At 43.4% G+C, this 20,894-nt stretch overlaps 1 protein-coding gene and 1 long non-coding RNA gene across 3 annotated transcripts; one reads left to right on the forward strand and one right to left on the reverse strand.

Annotated features, from left to right (window-relative positions):
* Positions 1 to 1,638: 1,638 nt before the first annotated feature.
* MID1IP1 (MID1 interacting protein 1) lies at positions 1,639 to 3,938 on the reverse strand. 2 transcript variants are annotated; one of them, XM_060138285.1, is made up of 2 exons: positions 3,677 to 3,938; positions 1,639 to 3,416 (listed from the first exon to the last, which is right to left on the reverse strand). In XM_060138285.1, exon 2 carries the CDS (start codon positions 3,151 to 3,153, stop codon positions 2,602 to 2,604), a length of 552 nt encoding a protein of 183 aa, XP_059994268.1. In that variant the 5' UTR covers positions 3,154 to 3,416; positions 3,677 to 3,938; the 3' UTR covers positions 1,639 to 2,601. The 2 variants fall into 2 exon arrangements, with proteins under 2 accessions (XP_059994268.1, XP_059994269.1); XM_060138286.1 differs by having other exon boundaries at positions 3,643 to 3,938.
* Positions 3,939 to 4,246: 308 nt separating this feature from the next.
* On the forward strand, positions 4,247 to 5,474 carry LOC132514108 (uncharacterized). The gene is made up of 3 exons (XR_009538618.1): positions 4,247 to 4,371; positions 4,520 to 4,702; positions 5,183 to 5,474. It is a non-coding gene; the product is annotated as an uncharacterized LOC132514108 (long non-coding RNA).
* The last annotated feature ends 15,420 nt before the right edge of the window (positions 5,475 to 20,894 follow it).

Consider the following 20,894-nt stretch of genomic DNA (forward strand, 5'->3'; position numbering starts at 1 on the left):
TTTATTTACAGTTTGGTTTTGCTATCAACATCTACCTTTCTGTATTCTATATACAAGAATGTTCTGAAAACATCGTGTTAACATGTCATAAAATTCTTGCTATCACTTGCCCAAACTATGACTATTTGATTTTAATTCAGCTTCTTCCCTGAGCCTTTGAGAAAGGAAATAGTTTACCTGTGGTTTCATGTATGTAATTGAAATTATGCTTTTAAAGTGAACATATTGTCCTAAACTTCATATATTCCTGGAGAAAGGCAAGGAGGGAGATAAAGATACAAGCCACTTTCAGAGAGCTGGAGAGAACTTGTAGTGCCCTTCAGTAGCACCTAAAGAAACTTCTAAGCATCAGACATTCTATATACCATCTCCTTTCACTCACTGCATCTCCACGAAGTAAGCCTTGTAGTTATTATTATGCCTCATTTCAAATGTGGCAACAAGCTTGGAGAGTTAAATTCTCACAGTTAATATGTAATAACAAGAAGACTTGAACACACAACTTTCTGGCTCCAAGTCTTGGTGTTTCTACCATGTGGCTTCTGTAGTTTCCTTTCTTTGTATTTTTTGCTTGCACTTTGGGATTTTCAAGGGGATACAGGGCAAGAGGCCATACACCTTACTTCTGGCGCTGCCTAGCTTATCTTTATATATTAACTATTAACTTTCTCTGGGAGCACAGGCACCAGCCTTAACACTTCCCCATTTTTTCACTGCTGCTAAAAGCTGATAATAGGTTTGAGCTGCCCACAGCACAAAAAAACTTTTTGCCTTTTTTTTAAACTGCAAAGTTATATGTATTTTAAATTCAAGCTCTATGAGCTTAGAGAATGTCTCATGACTTCAAGATCGAAAACTGAAGTCGATCCAACACTTATCCCCCCTAAACGAATCATGAAATAGAGAAAATACAGAGCATTGCGTTTCACCTGTCCCACCCTCCCAGGAAAGCATCATAATGGCATCTAAGGAAGTGTTCCAAAGGGCCCTACTGCAGCCATGCTCAGATCTGCTGTCCACAGCGGCAGACTGGCTCCCTGGAAAACTGGAAGCATTGCTGGGCACTGCTTAACAAAGCTTAGCACTTCACTGGGAACTAGTCAAAGAGGCCACAGCACATGTTATAACACATTTAAGTCTCTCCTAAGATTAACGCAAAAGACTTGTAAAGACAGACCTGCAAGATGCGTGCACTAGTGTTAGCTGGTGTTTTTCTTCCGACTCTTTACTTCTCAGTAGCCAAGTGAAATTTCTGCCTTTAAAATAAGTTTCTAGGCCTCAAAATGCATAGGTCGTGCTTGAGCCCCTTAAAAGATTCAAAATGTTGACTAAGCACTCCAATAAGCTAGTCAAGTTGGTTGAAAACTGTAATATATGTACCTTCCCAAATTCTTTGAATATTTATGAACTTTTTGTTGAGATGTTATGTGCTTACCTTGGTACTGAATTAGAAATAAAAAGCTTGGTAGCTTCTTCCCAAACAAAACTGAACACTTACGGAGATGATTATCTACCACTTTGAAATACCAGAGAAAAATAAAATTGGTTTTTGCTAAAAAAAAAAAATCAATTAACTGTATTTTATTTAACTACTAAGCCATCCATTGGTGGATTAGAAAGCAACAAACTTTTGTCAAATTTCGTTAACACATTTGCTTTTTTTTATTTTTTAGAATATAGTCTACATCTGGATTAAAAAAGTTTTAAATAAATTTAAGACACATAACAACAGTGGAACCCTTCATCATTCTATGTACAACACGGATAGAATGTCAGTTGGTTCCATTTCGGGTAAGTCCGCTTTCTCATAATAACATTACTTTCACTGAGTGGCACGCTTCGTACGAGCTGGCACAGTGCCAGCTTACACACTTTGAGGGGGTGGCGTGAAAAGGATGGGATAGGGGTACCACAGGACAATTCTACAGTGTAACAGAAAATCATTAATAAAGTAGTACCGGTTACCGACAGACAGTGCTGTTTGTGCGCTTACCACAATGGAATCGCCGAAGTTTCAGAGCGAGGAGATTGGAAATACTTAAGACGGGGCCACGGTTACAAAAAGAAATAGTGCAAACAGGAAAACTGATGCAACCCTAGCAGCGCTGCGGCCTCCACCAGCCCAACGGCAGGGCGGCGGGAGGCTGTGCGCCCGCCCCGCCTTCCCTAGCGCCCAACTCCAGGCGGCGCTCCCAAATGTGGCAACCCAGCGCCGCGCCCTGGAATGGCTCTTTCTCGGCCCTTCTCCTCCGGAAAGAACAGAAAAGAAACTCCAGGAAAAGCACAGACTGAATGCAGGGCGTCAACTCAGTCCTATTCCCACCAAAGTAGAACACAGCCCCCTCATTCCCCCTCCCCACCCCCGCGGGAGAGAGGGAAATCCTTGAGCACTACCCCACCTCTTCTGCCACCGCTTTCCTCTCCTCTCCCCAAAGAAGCCCCCTCCTCCATGCAGCCCTGCCGCGTCCCCTGCACGTACGCAGCCCCCGAACTTTGCAGTTTGCCCATCGTGCCCTAGAGCCAGAAAGAAAATAGCTTTGAGGAAAGAGAGGGTGAGAGATGGGGCCGGGAAGGGTGCTGGGCAGCCGCGGGCAACCCGCCTCAGTGCCCCCAATTGCTGAAGCCGATCTCCTGCTTGTATCTATTAGTGAGGATGTTGGCTTTGCGCGTGAGTTTGGAGAGCACAGTGTGCAGCCCGCGCAGGTGGTAGTGGAACTGCTGTTCCAGGTCCTCCTCGCCGGCGTCCGCGCCCTCCAGGTGGCTCAGGTCCACCAGGATGTCCTTGGACTTCCAGGCGCTCCCCTCCTCGCTCCCCGCCGCCGGCGGCGGCTGCTGCAGGACCCCCCACTCGATGTCGTTGCGGATGGACTTGAGCAGCACGTAGTGGCTGTACATGTCCCGGGAGGGCGCGAAAAAGCTGCCGTTGCCGCCGCCCGCGCCGGGGGCCGGGGGCTTGCGCTCCTCCAGGCAGCCGCCACTGCCGCCTACCTCCACGCCGACGCCGTTGTCCAGCCCGGGCTCGGCCAGTGGCACGTCGCGCAGCAGGCTGGGCACCATCACCGTCTGGTCCATGTTGTTCACGGCGCCGATGAAGCGATTCATGGCGTTAAAGAGCGAGTGCTTCTGGTTGTAGGTGTCGCAAACCTGCATCATGGTGGCCGCGCGGGCGCCGAAGCACAGGGACGCAGGGGCACGGGATGGCCGGCCGGGGCGAGGGGCTGTACGCCTTTCACGCGCTCTCTGAGGCCCGCGCCGGGGGCCTGGCTACAGCCGGTGCGGCGGGATTCCCGGCTTCCTCCGCCCTCTCCAACTCTCGTCTAGATCGAAGCCCGGCCCTGCGGGAAGCACGACTTCTCCTGGCTCTGGCGTCCGGAAGCTCGCGATATCGGCGCGTGGTCTCTGGGTCGAGCCCTGGCCTGGTTGGGAGACGGGGACGAAAGAGCAGATTATTCACGCGGCTAGGGTGCCCGGCGCCCCCACCCGCGCGCACCTCCCTCCCTGGTTACAGCTTGTCTGGGACGGCTCCCGGGTGACTCCCAGCAGGAGTCCCACCTCCTCGCCCCCCGCCCAGGGCCGCGGAGAAAAGGAAGGGGTGCTCCCCACTCCCGTCTCCCTCCGCAAAGCCTGAGTCCAAGCACCCACGCTGACGGGGCAGAGGTGGGGCGGGGGCACGCACTTCCTCCGGCGCCTCGAGATCCCCTGCTGCTGGGTAGCTCAGTGTTCCCGCTGCTGGATGCTGCTGCCTGCGGACGCTGCTGCGGTCAGTGGCCGAACTGTGACTGCGGGCGGTGGTGGTGGCGTCGGCCCCCTACCCATCCCAGGTGCTCAATTTATAGAGCCCCGGAAAGGTGTCGCCGGCGCTCAGGGCCACTCGCCGTGTCTCCTCCTCCCGCCTCCCCGGTAGCGCGGAGATAAAAGGCCCGAGCTGGGGATGACCGCGAGTAACACTCCAGGCCCTTTCTACAGCGGGGGCGGGGCGCGCCGGGCCAGCCCCGCCTCTCGCCTGATACCCGGGCGGAGGGAGGGCGCAGTAGCAGGGCAGGGCAGGGCAGAGGAGGGACAGAACAGCCGCACCCAGCCATCGCCGAGTGCAGAGCAGGCCAGCTTGGGGGGAGGGCCAGGCACAGTGCGGGTAAAGAAGGTGCCGGCGTCCGGTCCCGCAAGAGGGCGGGCTGGAGTGCGGGGGGATGGGTGCGCCTTGCTCACGCTCCCAGGGTGGGATGACCGAAGTGCTGGCGCCCAGGTTGTAAAGTGAGGCCCCCAACCCCGCATCTATGCTGGCAGTGGCCCGGAAACTACCGATCCGGTTTATTAATAGCCGTCGGGGAAGAGGGACCCGCAGCAGCAGCAACTCCATCCCAAGACTCTTACGTAAGAAGGGTGACTGGGCATGCCGGGTGCACGTGGACGCGTGGTGCTCCCGCCGTGGCCCTGGCCTTGGCCAGCTGCTGGGGGAGGGGGACCTCAGAGGCTTTTGTCTCCCTGCTGGCGATGTCTTCCCCAATATTTCCTGTAACAGACTTTGCCAGGGATGAAGAGCGACCCACAATCGGATCTGCACATTTTTCCAAGAGATCAGATGTGACAATGCGGTGAAGCAGCCAAATTCCTGACTTTTGTCCAAGTCCCGCTACTCAGAGATCCCAGGCCCCAGGCCCTGTGGCCTTTTGGCTGCCAAAGGGCCAGGACAGAGTGACAGTAGGTAGGTCCGGTGTTGGGTGTCTTTCATCATTTAACAGAAAAGGGGGGAGGTGTCCAATATTTTTTTTTGGAGGGGAGTTTGAAATGTACCTTTCCAAAAATAGTTCTTAAAAGGCAAGGTCATTTAATAGGCCCTAAAGTAGGTACCAAATCGCTGGATTTAACTTTTAAGAGCCTTGCACCTTCAATTTCACTTTGAGATTCCAAACCACAGCCTGTTTTCATTTTTGTTTCACCGTCTCAATCCCCATGCCACGTCTGTCCTTCACACACCAGCCTTCTCCAACAGTCCTACAGATAATTCAAGAAGACTCAAGTTTCTAATTTTGAATCTCTTTTCTCCAAAACCTTTCAGGGGTGTTTTCAGTACACTGTTTTTTCACGGGACAAAAAGTGCCAAAAGGGAGAAGCACATAATAAGAGGTTTATTTTTTCCCTGTTTCTTTCACCTTAATAATATATATTTAATTTTTTCCTACAGCAAACCATCTTCCTAATTGTCTTTTGAATGAAACTGTGACTTGGTGTGACAAGGGCTGGACAGGAGTCAGTGACTTATGGAGACAGAGCTCAGCCTGGGGAGCCCCCTTCCCAGGGCTTATTAGCTCTGCTAGGTCATAGCCCTTGTTTTCTTATCTAGAAAAACTGGAATCATGTTACCTGCTCAACCTATCAGGGGCTTTGGGAGAATCAATGGAAAGGAAAATATAGAGCCAAAAAAGCATTATATAAATTTCAAGCATTAAAATAATCTCACCCCCCTCTTTACACACGTGGAGACTTGCAAACTTTTCCAGCCCCAGTTTCCTCATCAATAAAATGGAGCTTATCCCATGGGCTGTGCCAGATTTGTGGTGAATAAGATAATAGATGTACAAATTATTATGTAAATACAAAGTACTTTACAAAGCTGAAATTGTACTTTATGTAGGATCTTATCATAGTCTAAAGGTGTTTATGTGAAGAGCCAGAAACCGTAAAATGTGGAAATGGTCTATGATGATCCACAGACCCTCCCCCCATTGCTTCAGCAACCGGCAAGTACAAAATAGTCCAGCTTGATTTTAAGCCCTATGTGCAATGACATACAAAAAACATTGCAAGAAGTAATCTCGGAAAAAACCACACACACATCCAGTTTCCAACAACTGATTCTCTATAAATTAAAACGTATTTTGTCTCCCATGACAGACCCTCTGGATATTTTAAGTCCGTATACCTCTGATGAAAACTTGGTATTCAAATCTGAGTTACAAAATGCCGGGATCCTGCCTCTTTTCTTCCCAGTTTCAGCAAAGTGTGATAATGACTCGCAGAAAACGGAAATTCAAGTGATCTAGCAAAGGGATCCCAGCAAAAAAAGCCCAGCTTGGGAGAAAGTCCCTAATGCCTTCTTTTTGGCCTCCACTCCTCCCCGGTCTGTTTCCTTCCTTCTTCTGGTGTCGAGGTCACTCTCCATCCCCCAGCTTCTTGACTCCTGTTCTTTCACATTTCTTAAACACTATAAGAAAAAGATGGCTCATGCACCTGCTTGCAAAACTTCCCAAACCGGGCCTTCTCGGCTCCCGCAGGGCCGGAAGAACAACTCACGCCCACCCGGGTAACTCCTGAACGGAAAGGTCCGGAGCCAGAGCTCCAGGCCCTTGGAATCACCCCACCACCGCCCCTCCGGCTTCAGCCAATCAAGGAATATTATGCAAATAAGCCTTCGTGCCCCAGCCAGTCAGGAGCCACGGCCCCCTCCCCCCAGCGTCCTCTTTCACCCCAGCAGAGCCGAAGTGGCGGCGGCGTCTCTGGCAACCGGAGCGCCGCCAATTTTCCCCTCCACTTGCGCCTGGAAAAAAAAAATTGGTTCCTTGGGGTCACCTGGGAGGGGAGCGGGCGGGTCTGGCCCGGCCGGAGGCGAAGAGCCTCTGCGGTTGCCCTAGGCGCTTTCCCAGTTACAATCCGGAACAGGCTGGAGATGCTGAGCAACCTGCCCAGGCCTCATTTTGCCTCTGGAAAACAGAAGTCGTCTGGTGAGCAAACAACTTTTGAGTACTTTTTGCAGGCCAGCAGGCTCCAGGCCTCTGGTCTCTGCTTCCTCTCCAATACGCTAAATTCTCAGTAAAAGCTTTGTCTGGTGTCTGGCACCCACCCCACTTCTTGGTCCACAGCTCCAACTCTGGAGCTCAGTTCAGATTAATTCCCACATTTACCTTCTTACTTCAGCAACCATAACATCACGTTTTGCTGGTCCATCTCCCAAAAAGCGTTCACAAATGACCCCTTCTGTGTCCTTTGGATAGTTCCGGGAAAGATGGCATTTAAAGTAACCAGAAATTCCTAAACAAAATACAGAACAACAGTAAACTGGTCAAAGAAGGCACATTGGAGAAATCAGAGATTTAGAAATAAGAGCTGGTGGGAGGGTGGTATCCTTGAAAAGCTAGAAACCAGCCCAACTCACGATAGTGGAGACTCTGCATTACTTTGAGGTAGAAATTAGAAGGAACCACTTCATGCTAAGTGTCATAGAAATATGACAATCAGACTGTCTCGTTAAAGGCCATGTAGTCCAGCCATCCACTTGTGCTGAAATTGCTCACAACATCCCCACCAAGTGGTCACCCTGGCCCACATTCTTGTAATTTCCATCTTCTAGGTTAGTTCTCCCATCTTGGAGCCTTCTGGGAGGCCATGCAGCACACCATCAGATACCAATAGATAGGGTCTCCAATCCACTATTTTTCAAGCCAGCTATTCCAAGTTCCTGCAGCAGTTTTTCGTGGTCTCTCTGGAGTTGCTCATCCATCCTGCTCACTGTCTCCGGAAGTAGCTCCACTTTGCTTGTAAGTGTGGCACCTGGAATTCATTCAAGCACCATTTTTTCTAGGACAGAATCGAGTGGCGTGGCCACCTATTTTACTGTAAATGGTAACTTTTCTAGATCATATTGATTGCACACAAGTGCTTGGAACTTAAACATGTTAACACATTTTAACTTCACAACAACCCTGAGAAGGAAGTAAGGATCACAGAGTTTAAGTAGCCAAAGTAGCAGAACTGGGATTTGACCTAGTTTGCTGATGCCGGAACCAATGTTCCTTCTACTACCCAATAAATATCTATTTCTTACAATGCTGCCTACTATTTAAATGGACTTCTTTTAACTGCTACATCCATATGCAGCTGGTTAACAAAATTCTATGTATCCCGTTCTTTTTTTTTTTTTTTTAATTGCAGTATAGTTGATTTACAATGTTGTGTTAGTTTCAGGTGTACGGCAAAGTGATTCAGTTATACGTGTATATTGTTCCTTTTCAGGTTCTTTTCCCTTATAGGTTATTACAAAATATTGAGTAGAGTTCCCTGTGCTATACAGTAGGTCCTTGTTGGTTATCTGTTTTATATATAGTAGTGTGTATCTGTTAACTCCAAACTTCTAATTTATCCCTCCTCCCCCCTTTCCCCTTTGGTAACCATAAATTTGTTTTCTATGTCTGTGGGTCTATTTCTGTTTTGTAAATAAGTTCATTTGTATCATTTGTTTTTTAGATTCCACATATAAGCGATATCATAAGATATTTGTCTTTCTCTGGCTAACTTCACTTAGTATGATAATCTCTGGGTCCATCCATGTTGCTGCAAATGGCATTATTTCATTCTTTTTTAATGGCTGAGTAATATTCCATCGTATATATGTACCACATCGTCTTTACCATTCATCTGCCAACGGATGTTTAGGTTGCTTCCATGACCTGGCTATTGTCAATAGAGCTGCAATGAACATTGGGGTGCATGTATCTTTTCAAATTATGGTTTCCTCTGCTTATATGTCCAGGAGTGGGATTGCTGGATCATATGGTAAATCTATTTTTAGTTTTTTAAGGAACCTCCATACTGTTCTCCATAGTGGCTGTACCAGTTTACATTCCCACCAACAGTGTAGGAGGGTTTCTGTTTTCCACATCCTCTCCAGCATTTATTATTTGTAGACTTTTTGTTGATGGCCATTCTGACCAGTGTGAGCTGATACCTCATTGTAGTTTTGATTTGCATTTCTCTAATAATTAGCGATGTTGAGCATTTTTTCATGTGCCTGTTAGCCATCTGTATGTCTTCTTTGGAGAAATGTCTGTTTAGATCTTCTGCCCATTTTTTGATTGGGTTGTTTGTTTTTTTGATATTGAGCTATATGAGTTGTTTGTATATTTTGGAAATTAATCCCTTGTCGGTCACATTGTTTGCAAATATTATCTCCCATCGTATAGGTTGTCTTTTCGCTTTGTTTATGGTTTCCTTTGCTGTGCAAAAGCTTTTAAGTTTCATTAGGTCCCATTTGTTTATTTTTGTTTTTATTTCCATTACTCTAGGAGACAGATCCAAAAAGATATTGCTGCAATTTATGTCAGAGTGTTCTGCCTATGTTTTCCTCTAGGAGCTTTGTAGTATCTGGTCTTACTTTTAGGTCTTTAACCCCTTTTGAGTTTTTGTATATGGTGTTAGAGAATGTTCTAATTTCATTCTTTTACATGTAGTTGTCCAGTTCTCTGTATCCCATTTCTTGAGCAGGGCAGATCTTTTTGGACCAAAGTACAGAACTTTTAATTTATCTTACTTAAACTTTATCTCATTAGATTTAGCCCATTACTTCAGCCTGTTTCAATATTTTAGGTCCTAACTCGGTGCTCTAATGTGTTTCAGTCTTACCCATACATTTGATAACTATCCTACGTATTCATCCAAGTTATTGATAATTTACAGGCAGCACTGGCTGGGCAAAGGGCAAAGTACTTTGGAACATTTGGAAAGCTTCTTCAGCTTGATATCAGCCCATTAATTAGCATCTTTTATTAATTAATTAATTAGCACCTTTTGGCGTATGTTGTTTCAGCCAGCTATGAATCATGTTAATTGTATAATCATCTAGCCTATATTTTTCTTCTTGACCACAGAATATTATGAGAGGCCTTGCTAAATGCCTTGCTAGAGTCCCAGGTTAATGGCCAGTTTTTCTTTTATGGAATCGGGAAGAAGGGCATTTTTGTCATCTGCCATGGAGGAGCCACTGTCACATGATACAAAAATGCAGAAATCGCATCATAATATTCCAAGTTAAAATTGTAGGGGGTGGTATTTAATCTCAATGTAATCGTCATTATAGGAAACACCCTCATGAAGATTTAGTTGGGAGAAGATAGGAAGATGCTAAAACCTGGGAACATGGCAGTAGTGAGTCTGCTGGCCTCCAGCCTTAAGCTTTCAGGTTCTGGCATGTCTGAATATGTTGTGGTTAGCATTTTGTCCCAATCTTATTTTTAAAAAGCCTCTTTATTATTTTTTTGACTTTTTATTTTATATTGGAGTATAGCCGATTAACAATGTTGTGATAGTTTCAAGTGCACAGCATAGCGACTCAGCCATACATATACATGTATCCATTCTCCCCCAGACTCCCCTCCCATCCAGGCTGCCACATAACATTGAGCAGAGTTCCCTGTAAAGTACAGTAGGTCCTTGTTGGTTATCCTTTTTAAATATAGCAGCGTGTACATGTCAATCCCAAGCTCCCTAACTATCCCCTCCCTCCACCCTCCCCCCCATCCACTGTAACCATAAGATCATTCTCTAAGTCTGTGAGACCGTTTCTGTCTTGTAAATACGTTCATTTGTATCATTTCTTTTTAGATTCTGCATATAAGGGATATCATACGATATTTCTCTTTGTTTTACAATTAGAAATTTGGAAACAAATTCATGTGTACACCATTAATAAGCGACTTTGTCATAATTATCATGGTTATAATTGTCATTTTGTTCCTGGAAGAATATTAGACAGGGAAACGTTTTCCATCTTTAAGACACAGAACGTCTCGTGTAATTTCATTTTGTGCCAAATGGGTGATTGCTTGGCTGGAAGTAGAAAGTGTTTGTGGCACAGCGTTCAGTCAGCAATATTTATCAAAAATGTTTATTTGGGGCTACACAGTATCTTTAGAAACGACTTACTTGGTTTCTATTGGAGGGGCTCAAATATCATTACAATCCTGATTTAAACTATAGATGAGAGACTTCCCTGGTGGCGCAGTGGTTAAGAATCCGCCTGCCAATGCAGGGCACACAGGTTCCATCCCTGGTGGGGGAAGATCCCACATGCCGCAGAGCAACTAAGCCCGTGCACCACAATTACTGAGCCTGCACTCTAGAGCCTGTGAGCCACAACTACTGAGCCCGTGTGCCATGGCTACTGAAGCCTGTGTGCCATGTCTACTGAAGCCCGTGAGCCTAGAGCCCATGCTCTGCAACAAGAGAAGCCACTGCAATGAGAAGCCCGCGCACAGCAACTAGAGAATGCCCACACACAGCAATGAAGACCCAACGCAGCCAAAAATAAATAAATAAATAAAATAAATTAAAAAAAAAAAACTATAAGTGGAAATGCTGAGGTGATTCACATAGTAATTAGATTTTGGTTTTAGAAAGAACAATCTTTATTTACTTAACAAAAAGTCTATAAGAGAAAAATTGAACAACGTTGCTGTGTATGAAAACTTCTCTCTCTCATTTAGTCTCCTTCACTAGCATATTATCTAAATCACTGGGGCTTTGGATTCAGAACCCAGAATATTACAAATTGAAGATTCTTAGGAATCTATGAAGTATTAAATTAAGAAATTCTAATGTGGGTTTAGGGTTTGTTCATTCCCTCCTGTTTTTTCATTTAGTTTCAGACACCACGTTCAGCTTCGTTAGCTCCAGATTGAAGCAAACTGATGCCGCTAAGAATGACCATTTCAGCTGCTTTTATAAATGTCACTCTTGACCTATTCTAGGGACCAGACCTCTGTGCATTCAACCAGTTGGTTCAAGTACTTTGCATTTCTTTGTACCATTTGTGTAATTCCTCCAAAGCTGGAAAATAGAGTGCTTGGGTTATTACTATCTAATGTCATGTTTACTCAAAATTCTATTTTTTATTTATTCAAGCATAAGGTATTAATTTGCCTTCCTTCTAGAACACAATTCTTAACCTATCTTCCAGACAGAAACAGTCTCCTCTCCCCTCCCCTCCCTCCCTGCTCCTACCCCCCTCCTTTTTCTCTCCCCACCACAGGGCCAGAAATTGAAATGGGAGGAATGCTTAATAGGAGTATGATGTACTCCCAAGTCTCGAACTGTTTTGGAATCCTTCTATGATCCATTCCAAACAATGAGGTGTGCAAGGAGGCCAAGTTCACCTACAAGATACTGTATATGATGGTATAATATCAATAAGTCAACCACAGAAAAAATTAAACCCACCACACATTGCAAAGTAAGTGATTAATTCCAAAATTATGACTGCATTCTTATTAAGGCCATAGAAACATCCAAGTAAATTTGTGTTTTAATACCAAAATTAGGTAGAAATAAGTTTTCTCTAACAAACATTCTATCTACTTGAGAGGGTGGAGGTGTCAGATCACATAGTGTAATGGAAAGAGCAAAGCTTCTGGAGTCAGACCCATCTCCATCTCCCACCCCACAACCCCCAGGTATAAGTCACTCCTCTGCCACTTCCTAGCCTGTGGGCTCAGAGGAGACACATACCCTCTGTAAGCCTCAGTTTCCTCACCTTGCAGAGTTAATGGAAGCATTAAAGATGAAGTATGCACCTTATAGAATATCAAGCACATGGTAGGCTGCTAATATGTCACCTGGCTATGATATATTTTCACTGTATATTGTATTAGTCTGTATCATGAGGCTGTATATGAGAATTGTGAATGACAAGAAATGCCTGTATTTTCTTGTAGCTCATCTATCTTTTGTAATGTGAAGCATTGTTTGGGGCCTTGGACCTCTTCCGCTTGCAAGTTTTTGGGATATATGATGTCTTTTTCTTTCTTTTCTCCCCCCCCCTCTTTCTTTCTTTTTCTTTCCTTCTTTCTTTTCTTTTCTTTCTTTTCTTTCCTTCCTTTCTTCCTTCCTTCCTTCCTTCCTTCCTTCCTTTCTTGTCAGTTCTGTCACTATGCTTTCTCTTAGCACACATTCTTTTTCTTGCTTTTTTTTAAAAGAAAGTTATTTATTTACTTGTTTTTATTTTTGGCTGCGTTGGGTCTTTGTTGCTGTGCATGTGCTCTCTCTAGTTGTGGCAAGCGGGGGCTACTCTTCTTTGCAGTACGCGGACTTCTCATTGTCGTGGCTTCTCTTGTTGCAGAGCACGGGCTCTAGGGACGTGGGCTTCAGTAGTTGTGGCGCGTGGGCTTAGTTGCTCTGCGGCATGTGGGATCTTCCCGGGCCAGGGCTCGAACCCGTGTCCCCTGCATTGGCAGGCGGATTCTTAACCACTGTGCCACCACGGAAGCCCTCAGCACACATTCTTAAAACAGTTCACAAATTCCTCATCATACATAACGTGAACATTTACAACATTCATGGTTTAAATCTCTCAAACTTATTTAGCCAAGAAAGGTAGTATTTGAAGAACAAATAATTTAAAGAGAAATCATAAATGAAAGGAGGAGAGGAAGTTAGCCATGCAGATAGCTGGGGGGAAAGCAGGGCAAACGGGGAAACAGCCAGTGCAAAGGCCTTGAGGCAGAGGCGTGCTTGAAATATTCACGGAATGACAAAGAGGCCAGTGTAGCAGTAGCAGGTAGAGTAAAGGGGAGAGTGTTAGGTGATGAGATCCGAAAGGCAATGGGATCAGATCACAGAGGGATTTGTAAGCTGTTTTAAAGACTCTAGCTCTTAGTGGAGGAAGAGGTGTCATTGGAGTGTTTTGAGCAAAAGCATGACATGCTTTGATTTACATATGAAAAGAACCCTGTATTATTCTCTGGGTTGAGAATAGTCCCCAGAGGAGCAAGGGTGGAAGCTAGATGGGCAGTTAGAAGACCACTGAAATCATCCAGGAGAGAGATGAAAGTGGCTTAGACAAAGATGGCAGTGGTGAGATGTGGTTGTGTTCTGGGTATATTTAAAAAGTTGAGCCCGTAAAATCTGCTGATGGATTGCATTTAGGTGTCAGAAAAAAAGATAATCAAGGAAGACAAGTTTTTGATCCAAGCAACCAAAAAGAGCTAACACTGAAATGGGAAAGAGTCCTGGCAGAGCATGTTTGAATGAGAGGATCAAGAATCCAATTTTAGGGGCTTCCCTGGTGGCGCAGTGGTTGAGAGTCCGCCTGCCGATGCAGGGGACACGGGTTCGTGCCCCGGTCCGGGAAGATCCCACATGCCGGGGAGCGGCTGGGCCCGTGAGCCATGGCCGCTGAGCCTGCGCGTCCGGAGCCTGTGCTCTGCAACGGGAGAGGCCACAACAGTGAGAGGCCCACGTACCGCAAAAAAAAAAGAAAAAAGAATCCAATTTTAAACATGTTAATTTCAAGATACATATTATACATCAAGCAGAGACACTGCATTGGTGGTCAGATATCAGCGTTGAATCACAGTGTTTTTTAAGTGCTGCCCCAAATTCTAGTTTTCATAAGAGTGCAATGGATCAAAAAGGTTTTGATTATAAAAAATCCAGCACCAACAGCCACACCATCTTTCTTGTTCCCTTCACGGGCTACCTTCCCCAGAGTTGCCTAAGCATCTCTGTCACCTCCTTTTCACTCCTCAACCCACTCCACTCTGGCTTCCAGAGCCATCACTCCACAGAAATTGCTTTTGCTGGTGCTACTAGTCACTGTCTATATGGTGCAAAGCAAGTTTTCAGTTCTCCTGCTACTTGATGTTGTCAGCACTTGACACTGCCGACCACATCCTCATTGGACTGTGCTCTTTCCTCAGCTTCTATGTTTTCCTCCTTTCTCTCTTGCTTAGTCTCCATTGCTAGTTTATCCTTCTCTACCCAGTCTTTAAATGTTGGAGTTCATAAGGACTCCCTCTTAGACCCTGTTCTCTTCTCCCCTTGTTCTTTTGCCCTGGGCATTGCCATGGTGTCAAATGTCATCCATATGTGGTTGACTCAAAAATATGTGTCTCGGGGCTTCCCTGGTGGCACAGTGGTTAAGAATCCGCCTGCCAGTGCAGGGGACACAGGTTTGAGCCCTGGTCGGGGAGGATCCCTCATGCCGCGGAGCAACTGAGCCTGTGCGCCGCAGCTACTGAGCCTGCGTTCTAGAGCCCGTGCTTCTCAAAGAGAGAGGCCACCGCAGTGAGAGGCCCGCGCACCACAATGAAGCCCCCGCTCGCCACAACTAGAGAAGGCTCGCATGCAGCAATGAAGAGCCAACTCAGCCAGAAATAAATAAAATAAATAAATTGAAAAAAGATATGTCTCTAGCCGAGACCCCTCTTCTTAGCCTCTGACCCATATATTCACCCCATTTCTCCATAGTCATGCCTCCCAGGCATCTCAAACTCAACATGTCCAAAACCGTACTTTCACCGCTGCCAAGCCTGCTTCCCTTAAGTATCACGTTTCTCATGAAATGGTACCATTATCCAGCCAGTTAGTTATATATGCCAGAAACTCGGAAGTTACCCTGGACGTCTTTCTACTCTTCATCCTTCACATCCAGTTAGTCACAAACTCCTAAACATTTCTCCGATCTCTCACCTTCAGCTCCCTGGCTTTGTGTTTGGCTGGCTCATTCTTGTCTTTCCGATCTAGACTCAAGGGTCTTCTCTAATCACCCTACCTAAGACAAATCTCTCTCAGCTGCTCCATATCCCCGCCCTGTGGAGCTGCTCCTCTGAGCACTGGGACGCTAGCAGCAGCTGGCAGGACCCCTCTACAAAGGTCTGAGCAGCAACTTCTTGGAGCCTGTTGTCTGACCTCTTAGGTTTGAGTAATGCCAACCTCTCCTTTCTTGTTCCCCCAACCTTATGAGTGGCAGCTGCTTCTTACAGCTATTATCTCTGCACTTCCTCAATTTTGCCTTTTTGTTCTTTCAGCCCTCCACCACCTGTGTAATTAAATTCCAATGTTAAAACCTCTCTGTTAAAATACCTAGGGCAGTCTCTGTTTTCTCGGATGGGCCTTACTGACACAATAACTTTGGTTATGAGTCCATTTGGGGTTTTTAAATCTTTTCTTAAGTCATTTTTAATACTTTTTATCTGCCTGGAAAATTATCCATTTTATCAACAGAGTTGTGTAAAGTATTTTCTTCTAGTTCTATCAAGATCCTCTGTTTCTATGATAATAAACCTAATCTCATTTGTAGATTTTTGTATTCATTCTCATAGTCATCCTTTTTTCTCATTTAGGCCATTTAGCTTTTTGTCCCCTTTCTGAAGAAACAACTGCTTTTGAATTGATTTATGAATTCTGTCATTTTTTCTAATTTACTATATATATTTTTTTTAACATCTTCATTGGAGTATAATTGCTTTACAATGGTGTGTTAGTTTCTGCTTTATAGCAAAGTGAATCAGCTATATGTATACTGATATCCCCATATCCCCTCCCTCTTGCGTCTCCCTCCCACCCTCCCTATCCCACCCCTCTAGGTGGTCACAAAGCACCGAGCTGATCTCCCTGTGCTCTGTGGCTGCTTCCCACTAGCTATCTATTTTACATTTGGTAGTGTATATATGTCCATGCCACTCTCTCACTTTGTCCCAGCTTACCCTTCCCCCTCCCCGTGTCCTCAAGTCCATTCTCTACACTTGCATCTTTATTCCTGTCCTGCCCCTAGGTTCTTAAGAACCATTTTTTTTTTTAGATTCCATATACATGTGTTAGCATACGATATTTGTTTTTCTCTTTCTGACTTACTTCACTCTGTATGACAGTCTTTAAGTCCATCCACCTCACTACAAGTAACTCAATTTCGTTTCTTTTTATGGCTAAGTAATAGTCCATTGTATATATGTGCCACATCTTTTTTTTTTAACATCTTTATTGGAGTATAATTGCTTTACAATGTTGTGTTAGTTTCTGCTGTATAACAAAGTGAATCAGCTATACGTATACATATATCCCCATATCCCCTCCCTCTTGCATCTCCCTCCCACCCTCCCTATCCCACCCCTCTAGGTGGTCACAAAGCACCGAGCTGATCTCCCTGTGCTATGCGGCTGCTTCCCACTAGCTATCTATTTTACATTTGGTTTTACTGTATTTTTTATCTTATGAGTTTCTTCTTTCTGCTTTCCTTTGTTGTTTTGCCAGTTTTTTAAAACTTATTAAGTTGACTATTTAATTCATTTGTTTTCATCTATCCTATTTAGTAATGAAACTGCTTAAGGGTATGGATTTTTCTTTGATTACTGCTTTAGTTCTTTTAATTATTCTTCTTTAGATCGACTCTATTTGTGGCTTTGATATCTTCTTTGGCCCAAAAGTTACTTGAGATTTTTAAAATTTCTATATAATATAAGTTATTTTAGTTTCTATGCTTGTTATTAAGTTTCATTATTTGGGGTCAACAGCTATAATCTGCATGATTTCTACTCTGGGAATTTATTAAAGTTTTCTTTGATTATGCCTTATTCCTTCAATTCTAATATAAACTTTAATTTTACTGCCCTTTTTATTGATTCTAAGACACATTTTAATGTTTATGAAATGGGACATCTTATCAACAATTAATGGTATCTTGCAGTTACATAATTGACAGCGTTTTTACTTTCTTAGTGGAACATAAAATAATGTTAGATTTTACAATCTGATGACATCTTAAATTTGATGAATGTGTTTTGTTTAAATCACTCTAAAATTGTAACATACCTCAACATGTCTACTAAAAGAAAATTGACAACTGTTAAGGTTTTTTCCCTACAGCTATTTTTTTTTGGCTGCGTTGGGTTTTCGTTGCTGCACGTGGGCTTTCTGTAGTTGCGGCGAGCAGGGACTACACTTTGTCGCGTTGTGTGGGGCTTCTCATTGCGGCGGCTTCTCTTGTTGTGGAGCGCGGGCTCTAGGCACGCGGGCTTCAGTAGTTGTGGCACGCAGGCTCAGTAGTTGTGGTGCATGGGCTTAGTTGCTCCGCAGCATGTGGGATCTTCCAGGACCAGGGCTTGAACCCATGTCCCTTGAGTTGGCAGGCACATTCTTAACCACTGTGCCACCAGAGAAGCCCTCTACTGCTATTGTTGAATCATTGGTGTATCTTATTGCTGATGAAATCTTAGAACTAAAGACAAAGTCTTTCTTATAGTTCTATGGATACATGAAAAAGAAATATTACCTGTTTTCAGGGTATAAAGTTTAATATAGATCTATTCAATCAGTTATCTTAATTATGTTATTTAAATCCTCAATAAAACCTTACTTAGATTTTGATGATGGTGGGAGGTGGGGAGTTGGTATACTTGGTCTGTGTTACTGCAGAGTAAATCAAAGTCTCCAATTTTGGACATGTTATCGATTTCTCATTGTAGTTCCTTCAGGCTTTTAATGTATGCATGTTGAATATATATTACTTGTTGCACAAATGTTAGTTCGTTATTTGAATTATACCTTTTATCATTAAAAATTGATTCTCTTTGCCATTTTAATGTGTTTTTAAAAATTTAACCTTACAGGATATTAATTTTGCTGACTAATTTTCCACTTTCGTTCCATTTGCCTGATGCTTTGCCCATTGTTTTAATTTAAATCTCTGTATATCAAACTGTTTTTATGGTAATTGGATTTTACCAGCTTCCTCATTCCTTGGTTTTTTAATTTCAATTCATCTCTTGGTTGGCTTGATTTTGTCATCAGGTGATTTTTTTTTTCCCAAGAAGAGTTTGTGGGTGCAATATTCTGTGAGTTTTTGTAGGTTTTAAAATATATTTCTTTTTTTTTTAATCTGGACAACAGTTAGCCTGACTATAACATTATTGGATCACACTCTCTGCCCCAGAACTCTGAATATACCCTACTATCTTCCATGGCTGAGTGTTGCTGTGGAGAAGTCTGAAGTCTCCCTGATTTATTCTAGCTTTTTTTATGGATGCCCATAAGATTCTATGTATTCATTGAGGTTCAGTAACATTACTTGTATATGTCTCACTATTTACTATTCTAAATCATTTTTTCCCTTGAATTTAGTATACATTCAATCCACAGATTCTTGGCTTCCTTAATTTCAAGCAAGTTTCCTTTAATTTTATCATTGAATATTTTTTCTCCTCTAGGTTTTCTACCCTTTTCTTCTGGAGCTTATCGGTATTCTTTTGTCTCCCTTTCATAGCTGTTACTTTTTTCCTATTTAGTTTCATTTATTTCCCCTTTTCCATTTCATATTGGACAATTTTTTCAAGCCTGTCTCCATATTACTTTCTTCTGATAGCAGTAATACCTATTCTACTTTTTGCCTTTCAAATGTGGTGGTTTCTTTCCAGCAATCTGAAATACTTCATTTAAAGAAGCATTTTTAAAAATCATGGTGAATAGGTCAACATCTGATAAAATTGGGTTGGGGGTACCTGGGTTGTTTATTAACATCTATATTTTTCTGTATGCTTGGTTTTTTAAAAATAGACTTTTTAATTTTTATTTATTTTTAAATTTATTTATTTATTTGGCTGTGCCGGGTCTTAGTTGCGGCATGCAGGATCTTTGTTGCAGTGTGTGGGATCTTCAGTTGCGGCGTGTGAATTCTTAGTTGCAGCATACATGTGGGATCTAGTTCCCTGACCAGGGATCAGACCCAGGCTCCCTGCATGGGGAGCACGGAGTCTTAGCCACTGGACCACCAGGGAAGTCCCCGAAATAGACACACACCCACAGCCTCCTCCATGCTCAGCATCCCCCACCAGAGTGATACCTTTGTTACAATCAATGAACCTACATTGACCCATCATTATCACCCAAAGTCCATAGTTTACATTATAAATGTAGTTGTTATTTCTATAATTGTTTTGTTATTATCCATATTTCCTGAGTCCTGTCAGTACATTTTATATCTCTTACTCAGCATCTTATCATCCCTTACTATCTCTTCCTTGAGCCCCTTTCCTTTTCCTCTTCAAAAACATATAACTTACTTTTTTTAACTTTTTATTGGAGTAGAGTTGATTTACAATGTTGTGTGAGTTTCAGGTGTACAGAAAAGTGATTCAGTTATACATATACCCTCTCTTTTTTAAGATTCTTTTCCCATATAGGCCATTACAGTGTTGAGTAGAGTTCCCTGTGCTATACAGTAGGTCCTTATTAGTTATCTATTTTATATATAGTAGTGTGTATATGTCAATCCCAGTCTCCCAATTTATCCCTCCCCCCTTACCCCCCCGGTAACCATAAGTTTGTTTTCTACATCTGTGACTCTACTTCTGTTTTGTAAATAAGTTCATTTGTACCCTCTTTTTAGATTCCACATATAAGTGATATCATACGATATTTGTCTTTGTCTGGCTTACTTCACTCAGTATGACGATCTCTAGGTCCATCCATGTTGCTGCAAATGGCATTATTTTGTCTTTTTTAATGGCTGAGTAATATTCCATTGTATATATGTACCACATCTTCTTTATCCATTCCTCTGTTGATGGACATTTAGGTTGCTTCCATGTCCTGGCTATTGTAAATAGTGCTGCAATTAACATTGTGGTGCATGTATCTTTTCGAATTATGGTTTTCTCTGGGTATATGCCTAGGAGTGGGATTGCTTAGATCATACGGTAGTTCTATTTTTAGTTTCTTAAGGAATCTCCATGCTGTTCTCCATAGTGGCTATATCAATTTACATTCTCACCAATAGTGTAGGAGGGTTCCCTTTTCTCCACACCCTCTCCAGCATTTATTGTCTGTAGATTTTTTGATGATGGCCATTCTGACCGGTGTGAGGTGATACTTCATTGTAGTTAAACATGTAACTTATTTATAATTGTACATTTCTTCTTAATTGAGAGCAGTTTCATTTTTCCAGTTGTGTGTTTTTTACTTCTTTACATCTCTCCTAACTTCACATTGAACCCATCAATAAATCACACTGGCTCAATCTTCAAAATATCTCTAGGATATGATTGCATTTTATGCCCCCTTGCAGCTAGGAGAGGTCAGGTCTGGCCAGTGACTTGAAAGATGAAATTTCTCAGCGGCTCTCAGGAAAAACTTTTTAAAAGAGGACAGACCACACTGGCATCTGCCTTTCACCTTTTTCTATTTGCCCTTCCTCCCTTCCTACCATTGGAAAAGCAGCTTGGTGCCTCAGATGCAGCATGCATTTGTCACCATAAGGAAGATCACCATATATACCCATAATAAAGCATGAATCTATAAGAAAGTGGGTGTGGTCAGTTTTATGGTATGTGCAGCTGAACACCATCTTGACTGATGAA

The sequence above is a fragment of the Lagenorhynchus albirostris genome, chromosome X (genome assembly GCF_949774975.1).
Source record: "Lagenorhynchus albirostris chromosome X, mLagAlb1.1, whole genome shotgun sequence".
NCBI classification, from domain to species: domain Eukaryota; kingdom Metazoa; phylum Chordata; class Mammalia; order Artiodactyla; family Delphinidae; genus Lagenorhynchus; species Lagenorhynchus albirostris.

Coding starts and splice junctions, on each gene's coding strand:
- MID1IP1 (XM_060138285.1), bottom strand. CDS start 3,153: ATGATGCAGGTTTGCGACACCTACAACCAGAAGCACTCGCTCTTTAAC.